A 15,881-nucleotide genomic window follows, 5' to 3' on the forward strand; every position below is an offset into this window, starting at 1 on the left:
AGTCCTATGTATTATAATATATAGTCTAGCCTATAGTCCTATGTATTATAATATATAGTCTATAGTCCTATGTATTATAATATATAGTCTATAGTCCTATGTATTATAATATATAGTCTATAGTCCTATGTATTATAATATATAGTCTATAGTCCTATGTATTATAATATATAGTCTAGTCCTATGTATTATAATATATAGTCTAGTCTATAGTCTATGTATTATAATATATAGTCTATAGTCCTATGTATTATAATATATAGTCTATAGTCCTATGTATTATAATATATAGTCTAGTCTATAGTCCTATGTATTATAATATATAGTCTATAGTCCTATGTATTATAATATATAGTCTATAGTCCTATGTATTATAATATATAGTCTATAGTCCTATGTATTATAATATATAGTCTATAGTCCTATTAATTATAATATATAGTCTAGCCTATAGTCCTATGTATTATAATATATAGTCTATAGTCCTATGTATTATAATATATAGTCTATAGTCCTATGTATTATAATATATAGTCTATAGTCCTATGTATTATAATATATAGTCTATAGTCCTATGTATTATAATATATAGTCTATAGTCCTATGTATTATAATATATAGTCTATAGTCCTATGTATTATAATATATAGTCTATAGTCCTATGTATTATAATATATAGCCTATAGTCCTATGTATTATAATATATAGCCTATAGTCCTATGTATTATAATATATAGTCCTATAGTCTATAGTCCTATGTATTATAATATATAGTCTAGTCTATAGTCCTATGTATTATAATATATAGCCTAGTCTATAGTCCTATGTATTATAATATATAGTCTAGTCTATAGTCCTATGTATTATAATATATAGTCTATAGTCCTATGTATTATAATATATAGTCTATAGTCCTATGTATTATAATATATAGTCTATAGTCCTATGTATTATAATATATAGCCTATAGTCCTATGTATTATAATATATAGTCTAGTCTATAGTCCTATGTATTATAATATATAGTCTAGTCTATAGTCCTATGTATTATAATATATAGTCTAGTCCTATAGTCCTATAATATTATAATATATAGTCTATAGTCCTATGTATTATAATATATAGTCTATAGTCCTATGTATTATAATATATAGTCTATAGTCCTATGTATTATAATATATAGTCTATAGTCCTATGTATTATAATATATAGTCTATATAGTCCTATGTATTATAATATATAGTCTATAGTCCTATGTATTATAATATATAGTCTATAGTCCTATGTATTATAATATATAGTCTATAGTCCTATGTATAATAATATATAGCCTATAGTCCTATGTATTATAATATATAGTCTAGTCTATAGTCCTATGTATTATAATATATAGTCTATAGTCCTATGTATTATAATATATAGTCTAGTCTATAGTCCTATGTATTATAATATATAGCCTATAGTCCTATGTATTATAATATATAGTCTATAGTCCTATGTATTATAATATATAGTCTATAGTCCTATGTATTATAATATATAGCCTATAGTCCTATGTATTATAATATATAGTCTATAGTCCTATGTATTATAATATATAGCCTATAGTCCTATGTATTATAATATATAGTCTAGTCTATAGTCCTATGTATTATAATATATAGTCTATAGTCCTATGTATTATAATATATAGTCTATAGTCCTATGTATTATAATATATAGTCTAGCCTATAGTCCTATGTATTATAATATATAGTCTATAGTCCTATGTATTATAATATATAGTCTATAGTCCTATGTATTATAATATATAGTCTATAGTCCTATGTATTATAATATATAGTCTATAGTCCTATGTATTATAATATATAGTCTATAGTCCTATGTATTATAATATATAGTCTATAGTCCTATGTATTATAATATATAGTCTATAGTCCTATGTATTATAATATATAGTCTATAGTCTATAGTCCTATTATAATATATAGTCTATCTATAGTCCTATGTATTATAATATATAGTCTATAGTCCTATGTATTATAATATATAGTCTATAGTCCTATGTATTATAATATATAGTCTAGTCTATAGTCCTATGTATTATAATATATAGTCTATAGTCCTATGTATTATAATATATAGTCTATAGTCCTATGTATTATAATATATAGTCTATAGTCTATAGTCTATGTATTATAATATATAGTCTATAGTCCTATGTATTATAATATATAGTCTATAGTCCTATGTATTATAATATATAGCCTATAGTCCTATGTATTATAATATATAGTCTATAGTCCTAATTATTATAATATATAGCCTATAGTCCTATGTATTATAATATATAGTCTAGTCTATAGTCCTATGTATTATAATATATAGCCTATAGTCCTATGTATTATAATATATAGTCTAGCCTATAGTCCTATGTATTATAATATATAGTCTAGTCTATAGTCCTATGTATTATAATATATAGTCTAGCCTATAGTCCTATGTATTATAATATATAGTCTATAGTCCTATGTATTATAATATATAGTCTATAGTCCTATGTATTATAATATATAGCCTATAGTCCTATGTATTATAATATATAGTCTATAGTCCTATGTATTATAATATATAGTCTAGTCTATAGTCCTATGTATTATAATATATAGTCTATAGTCCTATGTATTATAATATATAGCCTATAGTCCTATGTATTATAATATATAGTCTAGTCTATAGTCCTATGTATTATAATATATAGTCTAGTCTATAGTCCTATGTATTATAATATATAGTCTAGTCTATAGTCCTATGTATTATAATATATAGTCTAGTCTATAGTCCTATGTATTATAATATATAGTCTATAGTCCTATGTATTATAATATATAGTCTATAGTCCTATGTATTATAATATATAGTCTATAGTCCTATGTATTATAATATATAGTCTAGTCTATAGTCCTATGTATTATAATATATAGTCTATAGTCCTATGTATTATAATATATAGTCTATAGTCCTATGTATTATAATATATAGTCTATAGTCCTATGTATTATAATATATAGTCTATAGTCCTATGTATTATAATATATAGTCTAGTCTATAGTCCTATGTATTATAATATATAGTCTATAGTCCTATGTATTATAATATATAGTCTATAGTCCTATGTATTATAATATATAGTCTATAGTCCTATGTATTATAATATATAGTCTATAGTCCTATGTATTATAATATATAGTCTATAGTCCTATGTATTATAATATATAGTCTATAGTCCTATGTATTATAATATATAGCCTATAGTCCTATGTATTATAATATATAGTCTATAGTCCTATGTATTATAATATATAGTCTAGTCTATAGTCCTATGTATTATAATATATAGCCTATAGTCCTATGTATTATAATATATAGTCTAGTCTATAGTCCTATGTATTATAATATATAGTCTAGTCTATAGTCATATGTATTATAATATATAGTCTAGTCTATAGTCCTATATATTATATATATATAGTCTATAGTCCTATAGTCCTATGTATTATAATATATAGTCTATAGTCCTATGTATTATAATATATAGTCTATAGTCCTATGTATTATAATATATAGTCTATAGTCCTATGTATTATAATATATAGTCTAGTCTATAGTCCTATGTATTATAATATATAGTCTATAGTCCTATGTATTATAATATATAGTCTATAGTCCTATGTATTATAATATATAGTCTATAGTCCCTATGTATTATAATATATAGTCTATAGTCCTATGTATTATAATATATAGTCTATAGTCCTATGTATTATTATATAATATATAGTCTATGTCTATAGTCCTATGTATTATAATATATAGTCTATAGTCCTATGTATTATAATATATAGTCTATAGTCCTATGTATTATAATATATAGTCTATAGTCCTATGTATTATAATATATAGTCTATAGTCCTATGTATTATAATATATAGTCTATAGTCCTATTAATTATAATATATAGTCTAGCCTATAGTCCTATGTATTATAATATATAGTCTATAGTCCTATGTATTATAATATATAGTCTATAGTCCTATGTATTATAATATATAGTCTATAGTCCTATGTATTATAATATATAGTCTATAGTCCTATGTATTATAATATATAGTCTATAGTCCTATGTATTATAATATATAGCCTATAGTCCTATGTATTATAATATATAGCCTATAGTCCTATGTATTATAATATATAGCCTATAGTCCTATGTATTATAATATATAGTCTAGTCTATAGTCCTATGTATTATAATATATAGTCTATAGTCCTATGTATTATAATATATAGTCTATAGTCCTATGTATTATAATATATAGTCTATAGTCCTATGTATTATAATATATAGCCTATAGTCCTATGTATTATAATATATAGTCTAGTCTATAGTCCTATGTATTATAATATATAGTCTAGTCTATAGTCCTATGTATTATAATATATAGTCTAGCCTATAGTCCTATGTATTATAATATATAGTCTATAGTCCTATGTATTATAATATATAGTCTATAGTCCTATGTATAATAATATATAGCCTATAGTCCTATGTATTATAATATATAGTCTAGTCTATGTATTATAATATATAGTCTATAGTCCTATGTATTATAATATATAGTCTATAGTCCTATGTATTATAATATATAGTCTAGTCTATAGTCCTATGTATTATAATATATAGCCTATAGTCCTATGTATTATAATATATAGTCTATAGTCCTATGTATTATAATATATAGTCTATAGTCCTATGTATTATAATATATAGTCTATAGTCCTATATAATATATAGTCCTATGTATTATAATATATAGTCTAGTCTATAGTCCTATGTATTATAATATATAGTCTATATAGTCCTATGTATTATAATATATAGTCTATAGTCCTATGTATTATAATATATAGTCTAGTCTATAGTCCTATGTATTATAATATATAGTCTATAGTCCTATGTATTATAATATATAGTCTATAGTCCTATGTATTATAATATATAGTCTATAGTCCTATGTATTATAATATATAGTCTATAGTCCTATGTATTATAATATATAGTCTATAGTCCTATGTATTATAATATATAGTCTATAGTCCTATGTATTATAATATATAGTCTATAGTCCTATGTATTATAATATATAGCCTATAGTCCTATGTATTATAATATATAGTCTATAGTCCTATGTATTATAATATATAGTCTATAGTCCTATGTATTATAATATATAGTCTAGTCTATAGTCCTATGTATTATAATATATAGTCTATAGTCCTATGTATTATAATATATAGTCTATAGTCCTATGTATTATAATATATAGCCTATAGTCCTATGTATTATTATATATAGTCTAGTCTATAGTCCTATGTATTATTATATATAGCCTAGCTGTGCCTAGCCTTATTTAACCAGGTGGCCAGTTGAGAACACCTTTATTTAACCAGGTAGGCTAGTTGAGAACACCTTTATTTAACCAGGTGGGCCAGTTGAGAACACCTTTATTTAACCAGGTAGCCAGTTGAGAACAAGTTCTCATTTACAGCTGCAACCTGGCCAAGATAAAGCAAAGCAGTGAGATAAAAACAACCACACAGAGTTACACATGGAATAAACAAATGTACAGTCAATATCACAATATAACATCTGCATACAGTGTGTGCAAATGAAGTAAGGAGGTAAGGCAATGAATAGGCCATAGTGGTGAAGTAATTACAATTGATCAATTAACACTGGAGTGATAGATGCGCAGATGAGGATGTGCAAGTAGAAATACAAAAATAAATATTTACACGGGACAAAAACGTGCCAAAAACAACCACGTCTTGCTGCTACGCCATCTTGGATTGAAATAAAGAAATGAGGCCCTAATCTATGGATTTCACAGGATTGGGAATACAGATATGCATCTGTTGGTCACAGACACCTCTTGCTTCTACTCGGGACGCTTGCGTCCCATCTAGAGCTCTGGAAATGCAAATGCGCTGCGCTAAATGCTAATAGTATTAGTTAAAACTCAAACGTTCATTAAAATACACATGCAGGGTATTGAATTAAAGCTACACTCGTTGTGAATCCAGGTAACAAGTCAGATTTTTAAAATGCTTTTTGGCGAAAGCATGAGAAGCTATTATCTGATAGCATGTAACACCACAAAAGACCCGCAGGGGACGTAAACAAAATAATTAGCATATTCGGCGTATTATAATAAGTACACAAACCGCACAATAAAATAGAAAACATTCATTACCTTTGACCATCTTCTTTGTTGGCACTCCTAGATGTCCCATAATCACTATTGGGTCTTTTTTTCGATTAAATCGGTCCATATATAGCCTAGATATCGTTATAGTCTATAGTCCTATGTATTATAATATATAGCCTATGTAGACTGTGTGATCAACGAAAAAATAGCGATTCATAACGTAACGTCATTTTTTAAAATTCAAAAAGTCGACGATAAACTTTCACAAAACACTTCGAAATACTTTTGTAATGCAACTTTAGGTATTAGTAAACGTTAATAAGCGATCAAATTAATCACAAGACGAAGTATATTCTATAGCTGTCCGTCTGGAAAAATGTCCGGCTAGAAACTCAACCAAAATATCCGGTCCTAGACCTGAAGAACTGCGCTGCCTTGAATCTGTTTGACCAAGAAACAAATCGTAGGCAAATGACAAGACTCTAGACACCGTGTGGAAGCTGTAGGTACTGCAACCTCAGCCTCATTAATTGTGGTTCACCTTTATCAATGGGTTCAAGTCGCGCAGCAATATATTTTTCCATTTTCAGTGATCAGGTTTTCCCGCGCTTTCCGATGAAACGCACGTTATGTTATAGCCACAGCCGTGATTTAACCAGTTTTATAAACGTCTGAGTGTTTTCTATCCACATATACTAATCATATGCATATACTATATTCCTGGCATGAGTAGCAGGGCGCTGAAATGTTGCGCGATTTTTAACAGAATGTTCAAAAAAGTAGGGGGTAGGAGTAACAGGTTAAAAAAGTAGGGGTGTGGATCAGGTAGTGGTTCAGAAAACCAGTCAGTATCTGGTGTGACCATTTGCCTCATGCAGCGTGACACATCTTCTTCACATAGAGTTGATCAGGCTGTTGATTGTAGCCTGTGGAATGTTGTCCCACTCCTCTTCAATGGCTGTGTGAAGTTGGCAGGAACTGGAACACGCTGTCGTACACGTCGATCCAGAGCATCCCCCAAAAGGGCTCATGTTTGGTGATTATGCAAGACATTTTTAGACACCAGGAATTGTGTACAGATTCTCACGACGTCGGGCTGTGAATTATAATGCTGAAACATGAGGTGAATACATTTGGGCCAGATAACTCACACCGGAATCGGCACTTCGGTCGAGTCTGACTCTCAGCCGAGTGCCCCGACTCTCATCTGGAATCAGCCCAGATCCACTAGCTGGGTTCTGCATGTGCCTCTACTATACTGCTCTATGCCACTACGCAAATGCTACGATATGCATCCAATGCTTTACTAGAAAGTTCGTTTTTTCAAGCCTCAGAGCCTCCCAGGTCACCCCCCCTCCTCACGCTCACTTTTTCTTCCGACACCTCCCGATTTACAAATGAAGCACTTCCTAACATCTATTCTTTGTGAAACACTCCTCTCTTGCTGTAGACTGGAACCTGTTAGTGTTGCAGTTCTCCGTAGCTGCCACCAGGGGTCAGCATGGTACTGTGTCTTCAGCCTGGCTACAGTCATACAGCATCACAAAGGCAGGTCTTCTATCCCTCTCTGTCATCTCTCTACTTGCTATTCCGGGCAGAACCTGGCTTATGTAGTGGGGTGTGTGTGTGTGTGTGTGTGTGAGAGAGAGTTTATGTATGTGTGTGTATGTGTGTGTGAGAGAGTTTATGTATGTATGTGTGTGTGTGTGTGTATGTGTGTGTGTGTGTGTGTGAGAGAGTTTATGCGTGTGTGTGTGTGTGTGTGTGTGTGTGTATGTGTGTGTGTGTGTGTGTGTGCTCCGGGGCAAGCCGGGCCAGTGAAGCACCCTCAGCAGCAAACAGCAGCTCCTCTCTTTCCAGGGTCAGTAGATAACATCAGTGCTGTTTTACACGGAGAGAGAGGGATACTGAGGCTTGGTTCTGGGATGAACTACCAGCCTTAGGGGTATGATAATAGACTGAAGTAATGGGGAGGGATTACAGAATGTGTGTTGGTAGGAGGTGGGTGCATTGGGTGTGTCCCACATGAAAAAATACTATAGTTATACTTAAGCAATAAGGCACATGTGGGTGTGGTATATGGCCAATATATCACAAACCCCCGAGGTGCCTTATTGTTGCTATTATGAACTGGTTACCAACGTAGTTAGAGCAGTAAAAAAACATGTTTTATCATACGGTCTGATATACCACGGCTGTCAGCCAATCAGCATTCAGGGCTCGAACCACAGAGTTTATAATATGGTATAAATAATATAGTATTCCTTGCAGACTTTACTGTAGTTTTCACTGTACTGTTTTTGCCGACATGACTAGTATACTGTAGCATTTACAGTTAAATACTGTAGTAAACAAACTGTAGTATGTACTATAGTAATTACTGTAGTGATGTTGCTGATTGTAGTATTTACTATAGTAATTACTGTAGTGATGTTGCTGATTGTAGTATTTACTATAGTAATTACTGTAGTGATGTTGCTGATTGTAGTATTTACTATAGTAATTACTGTAGTGATTTAGCTGATTGTAGTATTTACTATAGTAATTACTGTAGTGATGTTGCTGATTGTAGTATTTACTATAGTAATTACTGTAGTGATTTAGCTGATTGTAGTATTTACTATAGTAATTACTGTAGTGATGTTGCTGATTGTAGTATTTACTATAGTAATTACTGTAGTGATTTAGCTGATTGTAGTATTTACTATAGTAATTACTGTAGTGATGTTGCTGATTGTAGTATTTACTATAGTAATTACTGTAGTGATGTTGCTGATTGTAGTATTGTAAAAAAAGGTAGAGAGAGAATGGAGAGTTGCGTACTAGACTGGCACGCGTCGAGGTCGAAGAACCAAGACCAAGATGCAGAGCGGTTCGAACTGGAGGCCAGACTGAGTTCCAGTGAGCAGGAGGTGGAGGAGCTGAAGAGAGAGAACACAGACAGACCGAAGGTAGCCTTCTCTGCTGCTTTAGGTCGTCCAGTGGGACCCTTCAATACTGCTGTCACACTAGTGTACAACAATGTCATCACTAATATTGGTAATGCCTACAGCCCAGTTACAGGGGCCTTCACAGCACCAGTGAGAGGTGTCTACTACATCAGATTCACTGGTATGGACGACCGCATCTCAAAAAGGGTGGGTGTCTCCATGAAAAAGAATGGCAAGTACCACATAATGTGGGCAGGTCAGAGGAATGTAGCAGATCACCAGTATGTATCCACTGCAGTGATTCTAGAGCTGGAGGAAAGGGATGTGATCTACATGGAACTGGATTCAGGCTTTAGGCTCTATGAGGATCACGATAAACACAGTATCTTCACTGTCTTTCTGCTCTTCCCCGTGTGAGAAAAGCTGACATGCAATCAGATGAAATGTGGTCTTTCTCTTGATCCTGAGGCTGTCACATTGAATTTAACCTGTGGATTCCTGAATTGCACAATAAAGGCTTGTTAAATCACTCTCTATATCTCTCTGTTTCTCTCTCTCTCTCTCCTTCACATAAACAGACATGAGGTGTGCACCACTCATCTCTCTCCTTCACATAAACAGACATGAGGTGTGGACCACTCATCTCTCTCCTTCACATAAACAGACATGAGGTGTGGACCACTCATCTCTCTCCTCCACATAAACAGACATGAGGTGTGCACCACTCATCTCTCTCCTCCACATAAACAGACATGAGGTGTGGACCACTCATCTCTCTCCTTCACATAAACAGACATGAGGTGTGGACCACTCATCTCTCTCCTTCACATAAACAGACATGAGGTGTGCACCACTCATCTCTCTCCTTCACATAAACAGACATGAGGTGTGCACCACTCATCTCTCTCCTTCACATAAACAGACATGAGGTGTGCACCACTCATCTCTCTCCTTCACATAAACAGACATGAGGTGTGCACCACTCATCTCTCTCCTCCACATAAACAGACATGAGGTGTGCACCACTCATCTCTCTCCTTCACATAAACAGACATGAGGTGTGTACCACTCATCTCTCTCCTCCACATAAACAGACATGAGGTGTGCACCACTCATCTCTCTCCTCCACATAAACAGACATGAGGTGTGCACCACTCATCTCTCTCCTCCACATAAACAGACATGAGGTGTGGACCACTCATCTCTCTCCTCCACATAAACAGACATGAGGTGTGCACCACTCATCTCTCTCCTCCACATAAACAGACATGAGGTGTGTACCACTCATAATCCTTCAAACACTTTACAAAAAGGTATTATTAACCTTTTATAAATGCACTTAACCCTTGTATCATCATGCAACCTTATTTTCAATAGCTGCACATTTTCTCACTTTTGGGCGAATTGGTTTGATACTTTCTGAAGGCGCTGTAAGTAAGTGCATCATCAGGGTTTCAAACGTGGGGACACATCATGTTGGTCTGAAAACCATTTCTGTTCCTGGGACGGAGCGATAATGCATCATCAGGGCTTCAAACGTGGGGACACTTCATGTTGGTCTGAAAACCATTTCTGTTCCTGGGACGGAGCGATAATGCATCATCAGGGCTTCAAACGTGGGGACACTTCATGTTGGTCTGAAAACCATTTCTGTTCCTGGGACGGAGCGATAATGCATCATCAGGGCTTCAAACGTGGGGACACATCATGTTGGTCTGAAAACCACTTCTGTTCCTGGGACGGAGCGATAATGCATCATCAGGGCTTCAAACGTGGGGACACTTCATGTTGGTCTGAAAACCACTTCTGTTCCTGGGACGGAGCGATAATGCATCATCAGGGCTTCAAACGTGGGGACACATCATGTTGGTCTGAAAACCACTTCTGTTCCTGGGACGGAGCGATAATGCATCATCAGGGCTTCAAACGTGGGGACACTTCATGTTGGTCTGAAAACCATTTCTGTTCCTGGGACGGAGCGATAATGCATCATCAGGGCTTCAAACGTGGGGACACATCATGTTGGTCTGAAAACCATTTCTGTTCCTGGGACGGAGCGATAATGCATCATCAGGGCTTCAAACGTGGGGACACTTCATGTTGGTCTGAAAACCACTTCTGTTCCTGGGACGGAGCGATAATGCATCATCAGGGCTTCAAACGTGGGGACACTTCATGTTGGTCTGAAAACCACTTCTGTTCCTGGGACGGAGCGATAATGCATCATCAGGGCTTCAAACGTGGGGACACTTCATGTTGGTCTGAAAACCACTTCTGTTCCTGGGACGGAGCGATAATGCATCATCAGGGCTTCAAACGTGGGGACACATCATGTTGGTCTGAAAACCACTTCTGTTCCTGGGACGGAGCGATAATGCATCATCAGGGCTTCAAACGTGGGGACACATCATGTTGGTCTGAAAACCATTTCTGTTCCTGGGACGGAGCGATAATGCATCATCAGGGCTTCAAACGTGGGGACACTTCATGTTGGTCTGAAAACCATTTCTGTTCCTGGGACGGAGCGATAATGCATCATCAGGGCTTCAAACGTGGGGACACTTCATGTTGGTCTGAAAACCATTTCTGTTCCTGGGACGGAGCGATAATGCATCATCAGGGCTTCAAACGTGGGGACACTTCATGTTGGTCTGAAAACCATTTCTGTTCCTGGGACGGAGCGATAATGCATCATCAGGGCTTCAAACGTGGGGACACATCATGTTGGTCTGAAAACCACTTCTGTTCCTGGGACGGAGCGATAATGCATCATCAGGGCTTCAAACGTGGGGACACATCATGTTGGTCTGAAAACCACTTCTGTTCCTGGGACGGAGCGATAATGCATCATCAGGGCTTCAAACGTGGGGACACTTCATGTTGGTCTGAAAACCACTTCTGTTCCTGGGACGGAGCGATAATGCATCATCAGGGCTTCAAACGTGGGGACACTTCATGTTGGTCTGAAAACCATTTCTGTTCCTGGGACGGAGCGATAATGCATCATCAGGGCTTCAAACGTGGGGACACTTCATGTTGGTCTGAAAACCATTTCTGTTCCTGGGACGGAGTGATAATGCATCATCAGGGCTTCAAACGTGGGGACACTTCATGTTGGTCTGAAAACCATTTCTGTTCCTGGGACGGAGCGATAATGCATCATCAGGGCTTCAAACGTGGGGACACTTCATGTTGGTCTGAAAACCACTTCTGTTCCTGGGGACGGAGCGATAATGCATCATCAGGGCTTCAAACGTGGGGACACTTCATGTTGGTCTGAAAACCACTTCTGTTCCTGGGACGGAGCGATAATGCATCATCAGGGCTTCAAACGTGGGGACACTTCATGTTGGTCTGAAAACCACTTCTGTTCCTGGGACGGAGCGATAATGCATCATCAGGGCTTCAAACGTGGGGACACATCATGTTGGTCTGAAAACCACTTCTGTTCCTGGGACGGAGCGATAATGCATCATCAGGGCTTCAAACGTGGGGACACATCATGTTGGTCTGAAAACCACTTCTGTTCCTGGGACGGAGCGATAATGCATCATCAGGGCTTCAAACGTGGGGACACATCATGTTGGTCTGAAAACCACTTCTGTTCCTGGGACGGAGCGATAATGCATCATCAGGGCTTCAAACGTGGGGACACATCATGTTGGTCTGAAAACCATTTCTGTTCCTGGGACGGAGCGATAATGCATCATCAGGGCTTCAAACGTGGGGACACATCATGTTGGTCTGAAAACCATTTCTGTTCCTGGGACGGAGCGATAATGCATCATCAGGGCTTCAAACGTGGGGACACTTCATGTTGGTCTGAAAACCACTTCTGTTCCTGGGACGGAGCGATAATGCATCATCAGGGCTTCAAACGTGGGGACACATCATGTTGGTCTGAAAACCATTTCTGTTCCTGGGACGGAGCGATAATGCATCATCAGGGCTTCAAACGTGGGGACACATCATGTTGGTCTGAAAACCATTTCTGTTCCTGGGACGGAGCGATAATGCATCATCAGGGCTTCAAACGTGGGGACACATCATGTTGGTCTGAAAACCACTTCTGTTCCTGGGACGGAGCGATAATGCATCATCAGGGCTTCAAACGTGGGGACACATCATGTTGGTCTGAAAACCACTTCTGTTCCTGGGACGGAGCGATAATGCATCATCAGGGCTTCAAACGTGGGGACACTTCATGTTGGTCTGAAAACCATTTCTGTTCCTGGGACGGAGCGATAATGCATCATCAGGGCTTCAAACGTGGGGACACTTCATGTTGGTCTGAAAACCATTTCTGTTCCTGGGACGGAGCGATAATGCATCATCAGGGCTTCAAACGTGGGGACACTTCATGTTGGTCTGAAAACCACTTCTGTTCCTGGGACGGAGCGATAATGCATCATCAGGGCTTCAAACGTGGGGACACATCATGTTGGTCTGAAAACCACTTCTGTTCCTGGGACGGAGCGATAATGCATCAAAAAGTGAGAAAATAATAATTGTTTAACTGTCAAACATTTAAAATAAGGTTTCATGATGATACAAAAGGGTTCAATATTATACGCACTTATAAATGGTTAATAGCTGGAGGGAAATAGTGGCTCACTATTTGGCAAGCACTGACTGGATATCTCACTATTTGGCAAGCACTGACTGGATATCTCACTATTTGGCAAGCACTGACTGGCTATCACACTATTTGGCAAGCACTGACTGGATATCTCACTATTTGGCAAGCACTGACTGGCTATCACACTATTTGGCAAGCACTGACTGGCTATCACACTATTTGGCAAGCACTGACTGGCTATCTCACTATTTGGCAAGCACTGACTGGCTATCACACTATTTGGCAAGCACTGACTGGCTATCACACTATTTGGCAAGCACTGACTGGCTATCACACTATTTGGCAAGCACTGACTGGCTATCACACTATTTGGCAAGCACTGACTGGCTATCACACTATTTGGCAAGCACTGACTGGCTATCACACTATTTGGCAAGCACTGACTGGCTATCACACTATTTGGCAAGCACTGACTGGCTATCACACTATTTGGCAAGCACTGACTGGCTATCACACTATTTGGCAAGCATTTCTCGTTGACGCACTTTGACGCAGACCAGGAACACATCATTTAAGTTCAGAAGGCCTCCTACTGCCAAGGGGTTGATGAGTCGGGCGGTACTGACCTGCTCCAAGTCACTGGACATATGGTAAGCTCAACTCCGCAGCCAGTGGTAGACTGGACACTGGCAAGGCAAAGGAGGTTGGGTGGAAGGCAGTCTGGTGATATATCCTGGACGATCAGATCCAGATATTAAACAGCTTACTGGAGACGGACACACTCTGATCCTGATCACCAACAGCCAGCTGCCGTCCAGGGGCTCAGCCGGTCGCTGACTAAAGGAAACAAGGTCTCCTCCAGGATTCTGACACCATCCGCTGCTTCTGGTACATGTGCGGTGAGTCAGGCAGGTATGAGTAGAAGCCCACCTCCTCCCCCCTGCCCAAGGCAGGCCCGTTCTGTACCCCCTCTTCCTTCCCCATCGGATTCCATCACCACCACCATCATATTGGGCAGCTTGATAGTGAGAGATATTGGACTGCCTGCAGCCTGACCAAGGTCCATTGTCACCCAGGCGCCCATATCCAAGACATCTACTCCCTTCTACCCACAGTTCTAGACAACTATCTGACCAAGGTCCACTGTCACCCAGGTGCCCGTATCCAAGACATCTACTCCCTTCTACCCACAGTTCTAGACAACTATTCGAATATTGGCACCATTGTCACTCACGTTGGATTTAACAACATTCGCTTTCAGCAATCTGAGGAACTGAAGAAGGACTACAACATTCTCTATACATGGTTATAGAATATACAGGAAAGATATAAATTATAATGGAGGAGGTGTTGCCATGTATGTCCAAAGTCATATTCCTGTTAGGCTGAGAGAGGATCTCATGTCAGATGATGTGGAAGTAATATGGCTACAGGTTCATCTACTTAAAGCCGTGTAGGAAGTTTCTATAGACCACCATTTGACAAAAGTCAGTATTTAGACTATATGTGTGAAATGTTGGAAAAGATATGTGATATCAACAAAGAGAGATATTTTCTAGATGACCTAAATATTGACTGGTTGTAGTCAAGCTGCCCACTCAATAAGAAGCTGCAAGTAACCAGTGCCTAGATTCTAGTTAAAGTTATCAGTCAACCTACCAGGTCCTTTACAAACAGAACAGGAACTAAATCATCCACCTGTATTGATCATATATTTACTACAGAAATCTGCTCTAAATCTATATCCACACATCATAATATAATAGCCATATCTTGAAAGCCAATGTTCCAAAGACTGGACCTAAAATTGTGTATAAACGATCATACAAGACTTTTTGCAATGAATGTCATGTCGAAGATGTGAAAAATACTTGTTGGTCTGATGTGGGAGGAACATTCGGATGCTGCATTTGAAGCAACTGAAACTGCTTCAAGGTACAGAACGGGCCTTTCGGGGGGTACAGAACGGGCCTTGGGGGGGTACAAAACGGGCCTTGGGGGAAGGAGGTACAGAACGGGCCTTGGGGGAGGAGGTACAGAACGGGCCTTGGGGGAGGAGGTACAGAACGGGCCTTGGGGGAGGTACAGAACGGGCCTTGGGGG

At 37.1% G+C, this 15,881-nt stretch overlaps 2 protein-coding genes across 2 annotated transcripts in view; both read left to right on the top strand.

The window, feature by feature from the left end:
- LOC115126308 (myelin-oligodendrocyte glycoprotein-like) overlaps positions 1-15,881 on the top strand; it is a 264,366-nt gene that overhangs the window by 104,098 nt on the left and 144,387 nt on the right. The gene's annotated exons all lie outside the window — the stretch shown is intronic.
- On the top strand, positions 9,077-9,687 carry LOC135574200 (complement C1q-like protein 2). Its single transcript, XM_065025090.1, has one exon. It carries the CDS (start codon positions 9,077-9,079, stop codon positions 9,614-9,616), a length of 540 nt encoding a protein of 179 aa, XP_064881162.1. The 3' UTR covers positions 9,617-9,687.

Source organism: Oncorhynchus nerka, linkage group LG12 (genome assembly GCF_034236695.1).
Source record: "Oncorhynchus nerka isolate Pitt River linkage group LG12, Oner_Uvic_2.0, whole genome shotgun sequence".
In the NCBI taxonomy this organism is placed as follows: domain Eukaryota; kingdom Metazoa; phylum Chordata; class Actinopteri; order Salmoniformes; family Salmonidae; genus Oncorhynchus; species Oncorhynchus nerka.

Coding starts and splice junctions, on each gene's coding strand:
- LOC135574200 (XM_065025090.1), top strand. CDS start 9,077: ATGGAGAGTTGCGTACTAGACTGGCACGCGTCGAGGTCGAAGAACCAA.